At 34.0% G+C, this 19,789-nt stretch overlaps 1 protein-coding gene across 2 annotated transcripts in view; it reads left to right on the top strand.

Moving 5' to 3' along the window:
• The window catches only part of LOC109538202 (acid sphingomyelinase-like phosphodiesterase 3a), a 36,266-nt gene that overhangs the window by 8,179 nt on the left and 8,298 nt on the right, over positions 1 to 19,789 (top strand). For both annotated transcript variants that reach the window (XM_019905341.2, XM_048663952.1), the window contains exons 3-4: positions 6,403 to 6,604; positions 18,516 to 18,724. In XM_019905341.2, coding sequence (XP_019760900.2) covers positions 6,403 to 6,604; positions 18,516 to 18,724 — 411 coding nt within the window. The remainder of the gene's footprint in view (positions 1 to 6,402; positions 6,605 to 18,515; positions 18,725 to 19,789) is intronic.

The raw sequence follows: 19,789 nt of genomic DNA, 5'->3' as shown, positions 1-19,789 counted from the left end.
TTTGTAAGGGGGACACTTTGAATTAATATTTTTATCCCCTTTGTTTCAACCTTCTAGGAGAGGTAGATGCCTACCTTGAAATCTTAAATAAAAAGGGGGGTCAAATGCCTCATCAATTTAAAGGTAGTTCAATTATTTTTATATTGGTTACTACTTTGTTGCTTTTTGTCCAGAGGTTTTCGAATAATCGCACTTCAAAGTTGTAGAAGCAATTAAACTTGCTCGCATTTCAATCTTGGTTTTCTTTCCTGTTAGTGCCTACACAAAAACGAATGTATTGGGTCCCCATTGTCTGGGTGGTATTGTAATACAGATGATTAGAAGAGTAGGTTACACTGTTCTTCACAAAATCGTGGAATAACAGGAAGAAAATGTAGTTTAAACTTTAAACACTGATTTATTATTTTCGATTTTGGTCTTATTTCTTATTTATTGATTATTTGACATCGACAAACATAACCTTTTAATTTGCGGAAGATACATTTCATTATGAGACCTACTTAGGTACTATATTACAAGTTGTTCAAAGGTTGTAATTTTCCTGTAAACAAGTCTGTTTTTTGAACTATTCCTTCACGTTTCAGAAAATTTCACCGGGAATTAACCGGCATTCTTCTACAATTGAACTTTTAAGATCATTAATATCAGCAGCTTATGTTTTATAAGCAATGGCCGTAAAATCTCTCCAAAAAAAGTCAATCTAATCATGGGTCCCATCCCTTGGTGATCTTGGAGGCCATTTAATTGGCTCCCTACTGCCAATAGATCTTTCCAGGAATATCTTATCAATTTTAAGGAGATTTCGAAAATATACTTTATTATTTTTTACAGGAAAATGAACAACATTTTGAACAACTTATAAGATACTGCGTAAGTAGATCCCATAGGTTTTATTGTATACATTTCTCTTCCGTAAATAAAAGAGTTATTTTTCACGAACTGAAACAATCAGTAAATCTGAAATTAATTGTTTAAACTAGATTTTCTTCCCGTCAAGGATTTTAACGGTGAATCAGCCAATGATATAATTTTTGTTTAAACACTAATCTGGAAGCAAAATCTCAATGCAGCCAAGTTTAATTGTTTCTGTAGCTTTTAAATGCGCTTATTCGAAAACCCCTGGACAAAAAGCAACAAAGTAGCAACTAATGTAAAGAGAATTGAGCGCCATTTAAAATGATGTGCAACTTGACTGCCTTTCCGATTTAATATTATCATGTACCTCCTTAACGGGTTGAAACAAGGAGACTAAAAATATTCATTTAAAGAGTCCCACATACAAATGAAATTGACGGGTATTTTCGATTTTTCATATTTTTAACTGCAAGAAAGATATTAAGGGTGGGAAGTTTTCAAATTGACACCCGGTATAACTTTGATTGATTTCGAAATTTTTACCTTACATAGTCGGATGAAATGAGGCAAAGCTTGAATTTTGCTAACATACATGATTAGAGATTGAAAGCTAAATAATTGCATACCTGATTGAAAGAAGCAGTCGATTCACTATTTTTCGCTTCAGGAAAGACGATGAATCGCAAACATTATTTTGAATATACATTTTTACGACAAGCTATAGAAACCAATGTTAATACAATACTGGAGCACAACGTGTTATTGAACCAGACGGACTTCAAGTTTAATTTTTTATTTTGCGAAAGGTATTAAGACGCAGTATGAATAACTGTTTTCTTCATTTTCATATCTTCTGATCATCATCATCATTATCTGCTATTGGTCCATCGTCGGACATACCCTTTCCCCAATCGTTGCCACTCCTCTCGGTCTTGTGCACGTTTCATCCAGCTATTTCCAATTAGTCTCCTGACATCGTCTGTCGATCTGCTCTGGGGCCGTCCTCTGTTTTTCTTAGTAGTCCACGGTCTCCAGCCTAATACTCAACTTGTCCAAAAAGACTCCTCCATTCTAGCTATATGGCCTATTCAACTCAATTCCGCAATTTACATAAGCGTTCCACGACGTCCGTCACTTTAGATCTGCGCCCAATATCTTCGTTGTTTATTCGGTCTTGGAGAGTTACACCTATCATTCTCCTTGGCATTGCTCGTTGTGCAGTTTGTAATATATGAATAATCTCTTTGCGTGCATATCCGCGGGTGACCTGAGTAGCTCGCGGATGACGTTGCCGGTCCCAAGCCCGAATAAAAGAGGATAGTTCCTCGGCCAGGTTAGCACCCTACCTAAGGTAAAAGATACTGAAGGCTCGGAGAACCCCAACCATGCTTCGGATTAGGACCGATCACAAGATGACGACCCACGCAAAACATAGGTTAAGAAAAAACGCATTATCGATTCGGATCCTGGAATGTAAAAACATTCAATAGCAAAGATCAAGAAATACTGAGTGAGTTGAAAGAGAATAACATCTATATTTGTGCCCTAGAAGAAACTAACATGAAGGGTAAAGAACAAACACAGTATGAAGACTACACTATAATCCGCAGTGGTGTAGAAAAACATGAAAGGGCAAAATAGGGTGTAATAGCGTTTCATAACAAACACCAAAAAACCATCCAAGAATGCCGCTACATATCATCATGGATATTGACAGTTAAAGTCATCGCAAAAGACCAAGAGCTGACAACAACATCGATCTATGCGCCGGAAGATAGAACACCTTAAAGTGTATCAGATTACTTATTTAATCAACTGCACGATGTCATTGAAGCTGTTCCACACAACCAACCAACAATAATTCTCGGCGAATTAAAAGCCCGCATAGGAGATGAAGATGAAGTAATTCCCGGTATAAAGCAGAGGTTTAACGAACATACACTAAATAATAACGGGTAACTCATGTTTAATTTTTGCTCACTCAACGAATTGCACCAATTACCAATACTGTCTTCGACCATAAATACCAATGCAATTACACGTTCTACAAAACAAGAGGTCAGACATCAACAATTGTAGCTAAACAAGTATTGAATATTAGAACGTGAGATGAATGAAATATAGAACGCAGGATGTGACTCCAAAAAGGGACAAAAGCACAACAACTAAGGTAGAAAAAATTAATATTGAATTACTTTGGGACCCACCTACAAAATATCTGTATCAAAGAAGAATTGAAAAAAAATCAATACAAACCCCATACAAGAAACGGAAGACGTAAATATTAGCTGGGATAAATTAAAGAAGAATTTCCAAGAATCTGCTAGGGAAGCTTTCGGTACCCGAATCAAATGAAATTCCAAAAAATTAAATAAGACCCCATGGGTCTCTCAAGAAATAAAAAAAAAACAAATGAAAGAAAAAGAAATTTGCCTACCTAAAATACCACCCACAGAACAGAAGAGTCAGAGAGTTATGAACAATACAAACAGAGCCGAAGCGAGACAGCAGCACTGGTTAGACAAACAGAAGAGGAACACTGGGAAAGGTTTGCGAAACGAATAGAGACTGATTTCTACGGCCTACAGAAGCAAATGTGGCAGTTCCTCAGGAACCAACGAAATGAAATCAAGGAACTAAACAAATCAAGCCCAATAAAAAGGAGACTTGGACCAATTATCTCACGGATCTGTACAAAAAGGAACAACACATAAGTGAACTGAACACGCCAAAGATAACAACAAACGAAGTAAAGCAAATAGCAAAAAGAAAAAAAACCTGAAATTTGCCGTTTAAAAATTAAAAAACAGGAAAAGCCCGAGCATGGACGACATAACAAATGAACTATTCAAGTATGGTAGACCGAAACTCATTCAACAACTAGCAATTTTTATCCGCAAGATTATTTTCGTTTATCAAATCCCGGATGAATTGCGATCGAGCATCACAATCCTTATGTCGAAACAATGGGATAAGAAAATCCCATAAAATTACAGAAGCATAAATCTATTGAACACCGCCTTAAAACTAACAACAAAAATAATAACGAACATAATCAATGGCATGATTACTCGTTCAGATGAACAAGGATTCAGAACAGGAAGATTGTGTAACGACGCAGTCTTTGTCATGAGACAGATAATAGAAAAATCGATCAAATATAACAAACCTGCATATCTATTTTTATAGATCTTGAAAAGGCATTCGATTGCGTCCAATTGAAATATATTGTACACCTCCTTTATTGTATATACTTTCCTGACTGTGTTTCAATTCCAAATCAAATTCATTCCTGGGTTTCAGTCATTTATTGTCTCTACTTATCAATCAAAATACGTTTCGGTGTATTTTTTCACCATCATGAGTTTTTCTAAAATAACAGATACGTCGAGCGCTCTCGCTCTATCCAGTTGCAGCAGTTTCTGTAACCATTTATCAACGGAAAATATCTTGTATGTAGTTGTGTGTTGCCTTGATGATTGTGTATCACTTTTCGATTATAAGAATCACTGTTCAGTTCTACAAGAACCAGCGAAAATTTGTTTAATTGCTGCGATGTTATAATTTAGCAGTCTATAAATATTTAGTTTTCTGACATTCTGTAATAAATCATAAAAAAGGGATTTCTCTGAAGAAACTTAGCTCTAGCTCTTTCTTTCTACTAGCTTAGTTATATGCCCATTGCCAGCAAACTAAGCAAAATGTGCACTAGCATATGAGCTATGAGCAAACTAAGAGTCTAAGACATAAATTTTATCACATTTGAAATGTAAAAGGACAATCGCTTTAGGCAGAATGTGGATCTGCATTTAAGCAAGCTGGTCATTTTTAAATATAAATTGAGTCAGAGATGAAATGAAAGTTATTTGAATAGTAATAACCGTTCTAAGGTCGACATATTTTTTTTAAATTATTTTTTGGTTATACCAAAATTAACTTATTACTATAATAGCGAGAGATAAATCTGCATTTAAATACCTTTGATAATTCCATTCTTTCACTTAAGTAGATATATGAGTCTGTTGATTCTAGCTTTGTGTTATTGATTTCGATATTTATATTCTGCGTGCTATTTTCGTTTGTCATATATTTAGATTTTTCGGTGTTTAATATTTACGTCCCCTGAATTCTGATTTAGCTCTGTTATCATTTCCTGCATATTCTGCTGATTTTGTGCAAACAGAACGATATCGTCCTCGAAACGAAGGTGCCTCAAGTATTTTCCATTTATCTGAATCCCTTTGTGTGTCCCAATAAATTTTCTAAAATATATCTTCTAATGCAAGCGTAAACAATTTTGATGAGATGGATTCGTCCTGTCTGACTCCTCTTCCGAGTTTCATTTTGCTTGCACAGTCTTTGAATGCCACTCGAAAAGTTGCTTCTGATCATACCAACATATAATTACGGAAGTCAATGATTGGAAGAAAACTTCTCCACAATTTCATATAGTAGTTTTCTAATTATATGTTTTCTAGCTACATTTTAATCTTAAATAATCTGCAATCGAGATACATGGTAAGGAACAATATTGTTCAAACTAGAGGATCAAATATTACTGCAAGTAATTTTTAACTGTTCAATCCAAATCCGATTAAACGAACCTAAGAGATCAGACAGGGAAAAGCCATTTTTAAGTAAATAAATGAAGTAGACTGAGGGGCCGCGCATTAGACGGGTAGCAGGTATTTTCGATTGCCTTTCCCCTTTTCACTTAATCTGGACAAATTACTCTCAAGCGGTTCGTTCGGTCGTTAACAACTCCATTTTAAGCTATTGCTCCTCTCCAAAAACTAAATAGAGTTTTCTCTCAATTATCCGAGAAGCTTCAGTAGTCCTCAGCCTGTTATTTTTCAAATGGTAGAATGAAGCACTTTTAAGTGAATCAATAATATTCTGGCGGACGAACTGAAAAGCTGCAGGTGGAGAGAAGAGTGGCCTTTTTCAGTTGTGGAATTATCAAACAGATTTTATGCATATTGAATTCGAATAGTCCAACAGCCACACATAAGCCATTAGTTGTCAAATCCAATTATCTTCGAAGGACTCAAGTGTTCAGTGAAGGATTGAAGTGTGCAAATAGCCCAGCAGCGTAATCCTTGTTGGACGTGAACAGACCGCATTTTAATCCATTTAAGGATCAAAGACCATTATCTTGCCAATAATCGTTGCTTTCCAATTCAGGACAGATCCACCGGTCCTGATTACGAGGATGAGATGGCGTTTAGATAAAACGAGGGATTAATAAAAGTAAATGTGAAATTGGATCCTGGCTTTTTAAGTTAATTCGCTTACGAGAATCAGTTCAGAAATCACGTGCCAGAAGTGGTTTTTTCGCATAGGGTTTTGAATCTCTATTGGGTTGGATCATTATTGAAAATGCCAAAAGGAAAGGTTAAGAGCATTACTGTAGTCTCAAGTGGTTATCTTAAATGGAGCATGTCTGTATATGGTTATTTCACGTTTTTTCGGAATATTGAAAATTGTTGTCTGCCTTAAGGAAGTCGACCAATGAGGAATAAATACATAGGTTTTTTGATATTTCAGGTTGTGTCAGGCACGAGAACATGGAGGGAAGCTCATCCAGTCGAAATGGCAACAAGGGTCCAAGAAGACTGAACTCTCCAAATGAAAATCTGGGCACGTATGGGGAATATCATTGCGACTCCACTTGGGAACTGATTGAATCTGCAGCAAAATTTATGAAGTCGAAACAAAGTGACAATATCGAGTTCGTCTTGTGGACAGGGTGAGTGATGATAACAAAAATAAATCAAGTTTTGTGATGGTTGCTTTTTGCCTCCTAACTATACATTTTAAGCATGCATCTTTTACCACTTTCGTCACTTTATTACATTTATTACATTTGGTGTTCATGTGTCAAAATCTTATCTTCCTGCTTTTGGGTATTGAAAAATTAAAAGTTCTCGAGTCCGTTTACTTTGCTAAACAAGCGCTTCGATGTGATGTCCGTTTCGAAGTTACGTTTACATTATCTCTGGGGATCTTACAATGTCTCTTATCATACTCTCATCTTGCTCTCGTTATACAAATGTTTGTTTGTCAATAGAAAATATTTCAGACAACCTGAACACGGCTTTTGATTCTCGTTTCTCTGTGCCATTCGTTATGTTCCCTTGATTCGTAAACAGTCAAACAGACATTTTGTTTTCCAGTCCGCATAATTCAAGTAAAACATCGATTGTTGGCCGATTTCCATAGCCGACATACCGGCAGACTCAAAAAAGTAGGAAATTCACTGACGATATGGATTTCCACCAGAAACCCATCTGTAATTGAAAGATTGGTTCGATAAAAGCACAAAAAGTTTCCCGACATAATAGAAGGACCGTGTTATGACTTATGCCCCACGAGGGGGAACCAAATGCATACATTTTATTTTAGCAAATTAGTCCGAGCTCGTTCGTAATACAATGTTGCCTTCGGGAGGCCAGTCTCTCGATTTATTCGCAAACTTTTGCCCATAAAGCCTAGCTAAGTGAAAAACCAGGTCCTGTTGCGACAATAGATGAATGCATCTGGCTGTTTGTTCATGTTATTAAAATAGATGATTTCAAAATAAAAAGAATGGGAATATCTGATGGAATAAACAATGCGGCATTTTAGCTTGAAACGGCAGCAAATATACTGGGATGATACAATATTGGGTCTTTTGAAGGCCAATTACGTTTTTTTCTATATAACCAATATTTTAAAGATTTTGCAGAAGCAAGTTTGCTTCGATTGTTCCATGGTCTTCTTCTTGACGATTGACGACTCAGATTAAATGCGATGGCTTTTTCTTCCGTTTCTCAGAGAATATTATACTATTTTCGTGAAGCGACAAAAAATATGAATTAAAATCATATGACCAGAGTAAAAGATTCAATATTCATTCTAAGCATTAAAACTTCCCAACGATAACTTCTAATTAACTTCCAAAAGGGTGCAAATTTGTTTTTATTCGTTTGATAGGAAAATAAGATTTTGTAGCTATTTGCACTGAGTAACGTTCTACTTTTACTGCATAGGCGGTAAAATGAGCAATTTCCTGTCTAGACAGAAAAAGTGTTCATTTATATGCAAACAAGGAACAGCGACGTAAGTAATGTCATCACATTAATCTTTAGATTATTCAGTTTTATAATTAACAGCAGAATTGTATCATCTTTGATGTATTCTCCGAGGATTTTGTACCATTAATTCTCTAATTTCTAAAAAAGCAACTTTTTCGTGTTCACAATCACGATCTATTTTTGATTAGTTTTACTTTTACTACCAAGTTTTTGATAACTTTTGGCTTCAATACACTGACTTCACATTTAAACTATATTTTTATTCTAGATGAAAGATGCATTATTATCAAAAGAGCAATCAACAAAACCAAAACTGAAAACATTCAAATTACCCACTGACCTGATACATGTTTTGTGTATAAAATACAAAATTATTTTAAACAGGATTTGGATAATTTTTTTGGAGTATCACTCACTTTAGAGGTGCTATTAGAAGCATGTGAAACACGAACAAACTCCAAGATCGGTTTCAAATTTTATTTCTCACATAATGAGATTCAACCACTTGCTATTTTATTTTAGCATGTTTTGTTTGAGTTTTAATTTAATAAAAAAATAATTAAACATCAAATATTTAAAAAAGTGAATCCATGTAACTTGTGAATGTTGAAAAATCATATTTTATCATATACGTAGCTCATAAAGCCTAAAATCTACTGTTTAAACTCAAAACCGCAAAACAATCTAGAAATATTGTTTCCATTCAGCGATCGATCGAAATCAGCCTAAACCGGAAGCTTTCCAAAGAGAAACACACTGACGTTCGATGTTAGGTAAAAAATGATTTTTATTTGAATGTTGGAAAGTATAAATTCTCACACCTCAAAAGCTAAATATTTGATGGCGTGAGATGCAGGAAAATATAAATATTTGAAAGGTAATGCACGAAGCGGCACGAAATCACCAGGCATATACGGAAATTGATAAAATATAGATAAAATAATGGAAGTGGAAAATGTTTGGGCAATACGTCTTTTGCGAACGTTCTCTTAAAGATATTTGCCCTCGACTGTGAGGGCAACAAAATACCAGTGTGAATTTCGGAGTTCTTATGCATATTCTGTGTTGCCGGTGGAGCTAAGAATAAGTCAGTCGGGAAAAAGAAATAAAGTGACCACAGGGAAATGGAAAATTTAGAAGCAACCTTTACGGCTCCAGTCTACAATGTTACTGGAATATTTAACACTTTAGGTTCGTGATCTTAACATTTACTTTCCTTAAAACGGTCTGGTTTTGCTGAAGCAATAACAAAGAAAACTCGCTGATAACCGACTTCATTAGCTCAAAATCAATTAGCTCTCTTTAACTCATGAACTTCTTAAACATTATCTCTGCATTTTTGTTGTTGCTTTCCATATGAATGTCTATTAACTGTTACAGCCCGAGGCAACTTTCCTTCGCATAAAAATACGCGATAAAAATAAACCATCGCCGCCTGTACGTAACTTCTGCTTTATTAACTAAGCAGTTTGCAAAATTACTCAAGAATGGAACATCTTAAAACCCCATGTGCAGCCAGCGTTTGCTTTAACAAGCTACTGTTTACTTATATCTAACAACATGGAACATTAATCTTGAGTCCAAACGATTGCAAGCAATTTTCTACTCTGGTCGTTTTATGCATTTTATATTTTACATTATGCAGTAAATCTGTTTTGTCATTTGGAATAAAATTCTATACAAATGGCCGGACGTTTATTTCGAAACGCTGGTCATCTAAGATTTCCGGGAAATTAGATTTGAAATTCTTATATGCAATCACGGTATGGTGAAGATGTGTTTTCCCGATGGCATTTTAATGTGGCACATCTGGAATGTTTTGCGGAAAAATTAATTTTTGAGAAAATCTATTTTTCTCAACTCTTGGGATTTGTGAAATTTGTTTGTGAAATAAAACGCGGATTCTTACAGGGATGACTTAAAAATGGGGTCACAATGAATGGAAAACATGTGGAGAATTAATGGGAAAAATCGTTGAAACGTATCGCAAGGAGCGTTAATGTGATGACAAACTTCATTTCCTTTCAGCGCTTTTCAGATTAAAGTCCTAATGTTAGTTTATCGTCAGACAAAATTTACAAATTTCCTCACCTCACTTTTAATATACTTTAAATTCCTGTTTGTCTGGGTGTTTATCCACCCAGATTTTATTATTTATTTATATATAAAATTTATCAAATAAAAGTTTGTCTCGGCAGAAATATCTCCTGCAAATTCCTTTAAAAGCCAGTTTCATTAACAAAATTATCAGTTTTTATTTTATGTTGCTTAGACGATTACCAAATCAAAACCTAGAAAAACTAACTTAATTAATTTAAACCCACAAAATAAGTCGAGAGAATGGAAACTCCAGTAAAGCCTGACGAATGACTTGCCTTAGTTATTATTATCATGTCATCGTGCTACAAATAAAAATGTAATAAAACTTTCTAATATTGATAAACAATTACTGTGAAGCCTTTTATGCATGAACTTTCTTCACTAGGACAGACAAATATTTTGTTGGAAATCCTGCCGACTTACCCGGCTAGAAAATTATCAGACCGACGAAACTTTTGAACAACATAAAACATTAGGGATACGCTCTTTATACAGGATTCGCAGTGGGTTTTTATCGCAAACTCGTCCTATGTTGCCAAAGTTTTTGCTTAACTCTATTTTATTGACTCAAGTTTGGAAATAAATTCAAGAGGAAAGGTCGGCCCCACAAAAACTGTCCCCTATGGAACGTCCACAGCTATTAAGTATGTCACATAAGGGTCATTGTTGCGATTGTTAAATCTAATCGGATGGTTCGTTACCAGTGATCTGTTGTTGATGTTTGTCTAGTTTATGTCTGAATAAGTTTTTTGTATGGGCAGTGGAAAGTATCCATTCAATATAAGCAGACAATGATCCGATGGAGAATCTGCAACGTTGAGAACTTATTACAAAGTATTTTCAATAAATTTCCAGGAACAACGCAATTTTAATGCAGTAAATGCTTCGGCCCGCAATTCGATGAACGGGGTTGGCCTCTATTGAGGTTCTGTACCTCGCTTAATTAATCATAAGCCTACTCTAATAAAAGTCAATATAAACCACACATGATGATAAATAAATTAAGAGAAGGTTTAACAAATCAATAAGCAGCTGAATCTGTAATGGATAAAATATACCTTAAGAGTCCAAGTATAAAAGCTTCAGTAAAATAAAATTATTATACTATTCAACTGTAAAGCGTCAGAAATTGAAATTAATTTGAAGAAAAAGGGCTAACCAAGAGTCAGTTGCAATTAGAATTATTCAAATTTTTTAATTTGTTGTTGATCGATTAATTCAAAAGTTAAATAAGTTATATTATAAATATCCGAATTATTTCAAGAAAATAATACATTTATTTTTTGGCAAAAGATTGTAATGTTTCTTCTGGAAGCACAATAATTATCAACCGTTTTTTCGCCTAAAGACAGGCATTTAGTGCAGCGAGTTTTTCTTAAAAAATCAGTAAAATCAGTTCTCCATTGAACCCCGAAAAAATGGCCACACGCTGCGACCCTGAAATATTATATATAAATACACATGTTTGTTTCTGGTTTATGTATTATTTCAAGTGCAGAAGTTAACATACATTTTCACCAAAGAACAGGAAACAAAAATGTAAAAATTCATGCAACTGTAAAGAAATATTTACTAGAAATTATTGTGTTATATCTTCGACATAGGTAACTCAATGAATTTTAAGAATTAAAATCAGTTGAAGATAGAAGATTTATAGATTAGAGATCACTATTACCAGATTTCTGTAAGCTGGCCCCTCTTCCTCTATTTTCTACCCATTAATCCTCAAAACGTTCACTATCTCACATACTAACTACTTGCCACAAGGGTCACAATAATTCTATATTTCCCTTCCAAGAACGCGATTCACACGACACAAAGGATTATCGACCGATGTAGTCCACAGTAGTCCACACCGATGTACAGAATAGACATAATTATTTAACAATTTGCGAGTTTGCTCTTTCGACGATTCATGCTTTACTTAGCAGTTCGATTTCGGTTTGTTTATTGTCGAAAATTTTCAAGAAAGTGCTTGTTGGATTGCAATATTTGCAAAGGTGAACGAAAACTGCAAACGCTAAACTGAAACAGACAACTAATCGAAAAACTCTCCAAGCGCCGGTTCAATAATTCACTAATTTAATGTTAAATTTAGACCCATTTATATTTAAAAAAAAACAACAATCGGCGAAGAAATGGCTTTAAAATCAAACTGTTGCTCAATTTCCGAACGATGATAGAAACCAACAAAATTTTAACTAGATAATTAAAACTGTGCTTTAAAAGTTCTGATTTCAAGAAATAATCAGCCACAAATGCAATTCGAGGTGCGGGGCAGTGACGCGCGATGAGTTATAGCTCACCACCTCACAGAGCTAAATCAACTCGAAAGCGCAACTCAACAGACTGTTACCCAGATTAATTATATCTTCCTTTCATTGCTTAGAGAATTTGGAATGCCGATTCTGATTTACTCTGTTTTTCAGCACATTTTCATTAGCAAATATATTTCCTTGTTACACTCTTAATTTAAGATTCCACGCCGAATTATCTGATCAAACATTCAGCCATCTCCTGCACTTTAATTAAGAATATATACAGCAGGTGCTCTTAACTTAATCTTCATAAACAACTGAAATCCTCGAGATAAAGACATCATACTGATTTGATGTGTATCGTCAATTTTCTTCAAAATAGATGGCTCGTCGTGCAGTCTGATTACATTGGGACTTTCTCGAATGTTATTAGAAAGTTTCCGGTCTCCGCAGATCGTAAGCCTGGAAAATGTTTCTATAGGAAATCACGCGATTAGAAAAACTTTCATTTTGTTCCATTTTTTACGACATTTTCTTTCGCACCAGCCAAATAACTGCATGTCAACTTGTTTGGTAAGTGGATTTCTTTCGGCAGTTCTTATAGTAAACCTTCAATAATAAGAATTGTTCTGATCATTAAAGTAAAAATGTCCATGTAAATAATTCATTCATTCTAATTGATCTTTAGTTCATTCAAGTAATTAATAATGCACACCCTAATTGATCATGTAATAAACAACGTATTGATGAGGGAGGCGTCAAACTGTCGAATTCCAACGCATCGAAAAAATTGTCGTTTTATCGAGTTATAAATAGTTTATTAGTTCGTTTGCTTCGCTAGTCACATTATTTTTAAAATTATATTTCGTTTGATTCGTATTGATTTGAAAAGACTATAAGTTTAAAAACAAATCCCACGAAACCTAATCTAATGCAAACATATTTTGTTCAAAGTTAGGATGCTGGTCGAAATGGGATTAAATATTTACACGGTGAGCTTACCGAACAAAACTCCAAACAAGCCCCGATGTAATTATACTTACTGCTACTAAAAACCGCACGCTTATTCGGCTTAAGTGCAAAATTTTCAGCGCGGCAGGCGATTTAATTAGGCAGACGTTGAAAATGCTAAAAACTCTTTGAGCTTCCATCGGACAAGCTTTTTCAAAGAACCGAAACGCAACATGTTGAGCCACGTGCCATCGGCCGATCAATAGGGCATTAGTTGCACCTAACGTGTGATCCAGATACATAACTTATGCAAAGTACTTGTGTTGCTGTTTAAGTAAGAGAAAGTAAGTATTTGGCTAATTGAATAACAAAACTTTTCTGAACTCTATACATATAAAGAAAAATTATATTTGCGTTGAATGGAAATTGATGAAGTTGTGGATATTGGGTCAACAGGCAAGCATTTGAATAAAAAAATCATTATTTCAAAGAACTAATTAAAATAAATTACTATTTACTAGTCGCTTTTAAACGTTTGGCATGTCGCCGTTTTTTTTTTCAAAACCAAAATTGGTGATTGATATAATTTGAAACCGTTCTAAAACTGAAAACATCCAAGTGCATTCATAAACACACACTTCCAAGTATCGGAAAGACTAATTAAAGCCTTAGCGGGTGGATAAAACATCAAAAGATGGACTATTTTGATAATGGAAAAACGTTTCGCTGTGATTGTCAGGCGATCAATTGCAAAAGAAAGTGAAGGAATATCCGAAGAAAGCAGAAATTACATCGGGAAGATTCGATCAAGCTATTTTGAAAGTCCAAGGGGAGATTGATGTTAATTATTTTCCGCGTTATGGAACCGATCGAGTTCTGGTTAGAGTATCATGGCTACTAAAGATTTAAATACAATTTTTAAATATAAAGTGAGTACAAAGGAGGAAAATATACAATGAAAGTTCTATGAATCTGTAGTTCCAATGTGAATTTTAACCACAAAATTAATGCTTTCTATGTGAGAAAACACGATATAAGTACCATAAATATATCTACTAAATGACCAACTAAGCATCTATATTATAATCCTAATTATCTAACGCTAAATCAGAATTTGGTAAAGCACTCTCATATGCAACAAATACGTATTTTCTTTGAAGTTACTTTAAGTATTTGTGAGTTAGTGTTATATTTCTATTTTATTTTGTTTGGTGGAGTTCAGTTAATTGCAGTTTTCAATGACCAACAATTTAATTCAAACCATATTTTTTTATTTTTTGCACAAAAGCCGGCGTTCCAAATTAATAAAATGTTTTCCAAGAACATAAGATTCAAAACATTACAATTTAAAATGAATTGGAAATTATGAAAATTTAATATCCAGTGAAAATTTCCACTCTATCAGATTAGAAACCAAATTCTAGCATAATTCAATAAATTGAAGAGGAAACTACAGAAAAAAATCAAATTTTGCAGTTGTAAAATTGAGTAAAATAGATTATGAATGAATGAATGAATGTAACAATGCAAGAAAGTAACATGGCAATATGCCACCTTACTAACGTCCCGTAGTTTTACTTTAGAATAAAATGTTCATAAAGTAGTTTTAAATGTGTATTCTGATTTTCCAACATCGATTTTCCATACGACAGACCGTTATATCCATTATGCAAAACTTAGTCCTTACACGTAGGTATAAGTGATCTTTGAGAACTATCTAAAAATTCGAACTGCTGTCGATTCTCCTAAGACTGCAACTGTTCAATATTCACTGCGTTTTAAGATGTTTTTGCTTTGCCTGAGATAGGTGCTGAATAATACGAGGACATTAGAAACAGTGCATTATCTCAACAGGAATCGTGTGTGAGCAAACTACCAAGTGCAATTATAGGGAGCTTCTTCAGTTTGTACATATGTAAAACTTGAATATGTTCAAACCATCTGCAATCGCTCAAACTGCCTCAAGCAGTTCATTTTTGTCGCCAAAAAGCTACCCAAAAAATAATTTTCTGACATGTACTCAAACACTCTATAAATGAAAGCACCCGAAATTTTTACATATTGTTTTTATACTGGTACCACATGCATCAGCTACCCAACCGTGGAAGTGCCATTTTCTTCGGTTTGTCAGTCAGTTGAAGAATGAAGTAGGAACAATCATTATATTATATTCAGCGAAACTCGGTACCGGTTTCATCAAATTACAAGCTTTCTCAAAAAAATTACCTTTCCGGTTTTATCTGGGCTCATTTCTCTCTCAGGCATTTTCGTCTCGTAATACGTACACCGTAAAATGAAGCTCGGTGTAAAAGTAAAGGAGTCCCACGGGAACAGCCTTGTAACCTTTAAGGGATGGCAGAATGTGCATGGAAAGTACTTTAGGCGGAGTTGCACTTTTATCTGTCTAGTCATATTATGTAAATGTTTCTGATATTTCCGGTACAAAATATGCGATTCTTTTATAAGAACCATGGATTTTCATTTGCTTCGTTGGTGGTAAGGTTGAACACGAGATTGTTTTTACAAATTTTTCTGCATCCAAGTCAATTGAACAACTCGAACAACTTTTTTGCGTGCAACTTTTACTGGTTTTTAATTCGTTTGGTTGAGAGTTTTAGTGCGAGTTTTGAAAATATTGAGAAAATAGTCAAATCTAAACTCCACATTTTTTCGTAGTTGTTAAAATAAAACATGAGGAAATAGGCCAATAGTCTGCATTTCACTTATAAACACCTCTCGAGAAAAAATAGTTTCCAATTAAAATAAGAACATATTTAATACACTGAACGGTCTGGGTATGTATGTATTATATACCCTTGCGCCATAACTCACATTTCAGCCTCGAATAATCGCCTTAAGCCCTCAATAGGTCTTTATTATCCAGAACTAATTTCATATTTCCCAAAAGAGATCCGGGGCACAACAGTTGTGCACTTAAGGATAATTAATATACGTTAACCTTAATGCGAGCTCAGTTCATTCATTAGCCTAAAGTTAGTGCCAACTGTATTTCATATGGCACATTGGAGATTATTGGACATATTTCAGAGCAAACGTTGGATTATTAAATGTGGAGCTCCTTTTTAATTACTTTAGAGGGCGTTTGATTATTTTATATACATTTCTTAGTTGAATAATAAAAACATGACTTGGGTGAACTAACGGATTGTTGGGACTTACATAATAAGAGAGTTAAAATTTATTCTGCCAGAAATTATTAATTATTAAGCTAAATGAATTCCTCAAAATCCGACATCTGCTTTACCATTCCTCTTGTCTGTCTGAATTTTAATACTGTTAGCTAAAATTGCCCAAACACATTAACAGCAATTAACGAGTCAGGTGACTTAATTAGAAACATCGAATTGTTCGATAATTTAGCAAAACCTCAAATTGTTTGTCCCCATTTAAGCGGTTTTGTTCTTGTTCACTGTAGAATTAGTACGCCAAATGACACGGCATTTAATCGCAATGACGAGAGGAAATCAAATTATTGTATATTGGTTAAAAGTGTTTAGAAATATGTTTTTAATTTTATTTTCTATTATGTTTTTGTACAATTGTAGTTATTGTTTTTTTTTTCGATTAAATCTACACAAAAAATTGTCTTTGTGAAATATTATTATGAACTATCCCTCATCATAGTCTATTTCTTGGGCTAATCAAAGAAGTTTATTATTTAATGACTTAAATTCGTACTTATAAATTCAAATATCGAAGAAAATTTGAACAATGTTCTGAAAGTTAAAGAGTTTTGTCAATTAAGTTCAAGCAATGGTTTTACATATTGCAAATTTAATTTTAAAAATATTTAATAGTTTCTGGAAATGAATTCGAAAAAACAAATTGTAATCTTTGTAAAATATTTTTTTTACAAATACCAATATTGGAAGGAAAGTTGCTAAATTAATAAAAAATTAACCAGCTTCATGTGATGATTTCTTTATCCGATGGGAACACCGATCATCGAGCTCCCATTTCGATATCTGAGGTGTATGTTGCACAATTGGCAGTAAAGGACGACAGCGCAAGAATGATCAACCCGCACAAATCTCTGAGAATTTTCTAAATTATGAAAAAATAAACTAGGGTGCCAAAAGGAAAGAAATCACCAATAAGCTTTACGCAAAGCTTCTATTATCGACTGGTAAAGACTTAATCCCCATATCTTTCCCGTATTTTCGGAAATTATAAATAAAAAGACGAGAAAGAGAGCGAGTATAAGAATGGCAAAATCGCACTAACCTCATGAAAATTATTTAATTAATAAATTGACCCACGGGAACTAAATTTACAGTCAGCTTAAGCAGTAAGTGAAGCAAGAATGGACCAACCGCACAAATATTAGTAATCGTTCTAAATTAATAAACTATTAACAAATTGACCGAACGGAACTATATTTACCGTGAGTTTGAACTGAGGCTTCGTTTATCTACTTTCTTCGAAAACTAGCTTGTATGGTAGGAATTAAGCCTTAAATAGCGATGGTGAGAAGAAAAGAGAAGAAAGAAAATTTACTAAAAAGACAGAAATTTACAATGAACACTAAATGAAGCTTCTGCTGTAGAGTGTTAACAACAGTGACAATTATCGAAAAAAACCGCACAAACCTCGGCATTTTTCCTATAATAATTTTAAGAAATTATCGATTTTGCCAAAGAAAACTTCCTATAGAACTTTTAAGTTATTTTGTAAATCTAAGAAATACATGTACAAACTAGCTAAAATGCAACGCTTTAAAAGTATTTTTATTTAAATTTCATGGTAATTACTTTTCACTGGCCCACAGTTTCAGTTATTGAACTACGTCTGAATAGTAAAATTACATATTGAAAATTGATTTAATGTGTAACTTTTGATTAGTTCGCAATGCGCACTTTACGGCTTTACCAAAATGGAAATTTACAATGTTTCTCGGAATTTAATCTAAATGAATACAACCTGGCTTTCCGCTTTCTAAAAACTATTGAGTCGCAAAATGTATATTTTTTGGTTAAAAGTATCTGTTAAATTATGGTGTCTACGACAGACAATAAACAGCAACTATATCTGCAATGAACATATTGTCATAAACGCGAATACAACAAGCTTTGTTAACATTAACATTGAAAGCCTCGGTCCTAATACTTGGAGATATGATATACATTTTAATATATTTTTTGCCTTTCTACCGAAAAGCACACAAACGAATTACTGAAAAATATTAACAATACATTCTTAAAAATGTCGTCCCTAGCGTTTTCCGTTTATTATAGGTAATTAGATTTTTTTCCAGTGATGGATTATCGCACTTTGCCATTAAACACCTATCAGAAAACCACCAGTTGGAGTTAGTAAAAGCGCTAACGGATCTCCTGGGAAAAACATTTCCGGCTCAATTTGTGTTCCCAGCTCTAGGCCATGATGATCCACCCTTCGAAAAGCGCCTGGGTAAAATGTGGTCCAAATGGTTACCAACGGATTCAATAAAAACATTCGAAACTGGTAGGTTCGTTAGATAATTAAATTAAATTCAGTAAAATACATCAGCACTCTCAATATAAAATTGCGTTTTTTTGCAGCAGAAATAAGCAGGAGGATTTATAATGATGAGCAAAATCCAATAACAAATGACGAAATTAAATCCATTCCAGTTTAATAAAACAATTTGTTCAATTATTCATTTGCTAGCATAATGCCCTAATTCCATGACAGATTTATAAATCCTGTCAGACATGGGAAACTAATCGATGGGTATTTGCATTTATTTGTTCGTTTAAGAAAATTTTAAACACGCGAATGAAAGCACCATCGTTAATCATGATTTAATTGTCAAGTCTTTAAAAGGATTTTATGATTTTTGTTTTGAACCTCCTCTTTAGCCCGAATTACTGGAATATTAGGCTTATTTCCCGAGGCTACATTTGGACAGTGGACACTTGCTATATTGATCGGTTAATCTTACTGGAGTTAGTTTGGGATTAAAGTTGAAAAGATGGAAAAGGAACTCAAATATCTCAGTTTTATTATGCAAATTTTTCCTCTGGTTTTTATTTTATTTTATAATGCTAAGGATAAATTTATTGTTAGTAATATTTACTTCGCATATTCATTAATCTAATCACTGATATGGCGCTGTTAAGTAATTTTTTTTAAATTATTCTGTATCTCAATTAATCCCTCAATGTAAGAAATGTCAAGCGTTTGGACACACACAAAAATTTTGTGCGAAAGAGCCAAGATGCGTAAAATGTGCAGGCAAACACATAACAAGCGATTGCCGGAAACCTCAAAACCAAAAACTGAAATGTGTAAACTGTGGAGAAGAACACCCTGCCAACTATCGAGGATGTGCAGTCGCGAAAGAGTTACAAAAAATTAAGAACAAGAAAGCTATCAAAACCAGCCCAACAAATGTCATTAAAGAAAAAGTTGAACAACAAGAACAAAGGAGAAATGAAAGTCACAATCAGGATAAACCAACTTATGCCTCTGTAGCTGCGATAGGGACAAAGAAACCAACAAAGTCTCAGGGAAGTAATACTGACGACACATTACAGCTTATTTTAA

The sequence above is a fragment of the Dendroctonus ponderosae genome, unplaced genomic scaffold, assembly GCF_020466585.1.
Source record: "Dendroctonus ponderosae isolate FM_Combo_2020 unplaced genomic scaffold, Dpon_F_20191213v2 Dpon_F_20191213_2, whole genome shotgun sequence".
Classification (NCBI taxonomy): Eukaryota; Metazoa; Arthropoda; class Insecta; order Coleoptera; family Curculionidae; genus Dendroctonus; species Dendroctonus ponderosae.
Note: the sequence above shows the minus strand (reverse complement) of the source record. Positions and strands in the feature narration are given on the sequence as shown.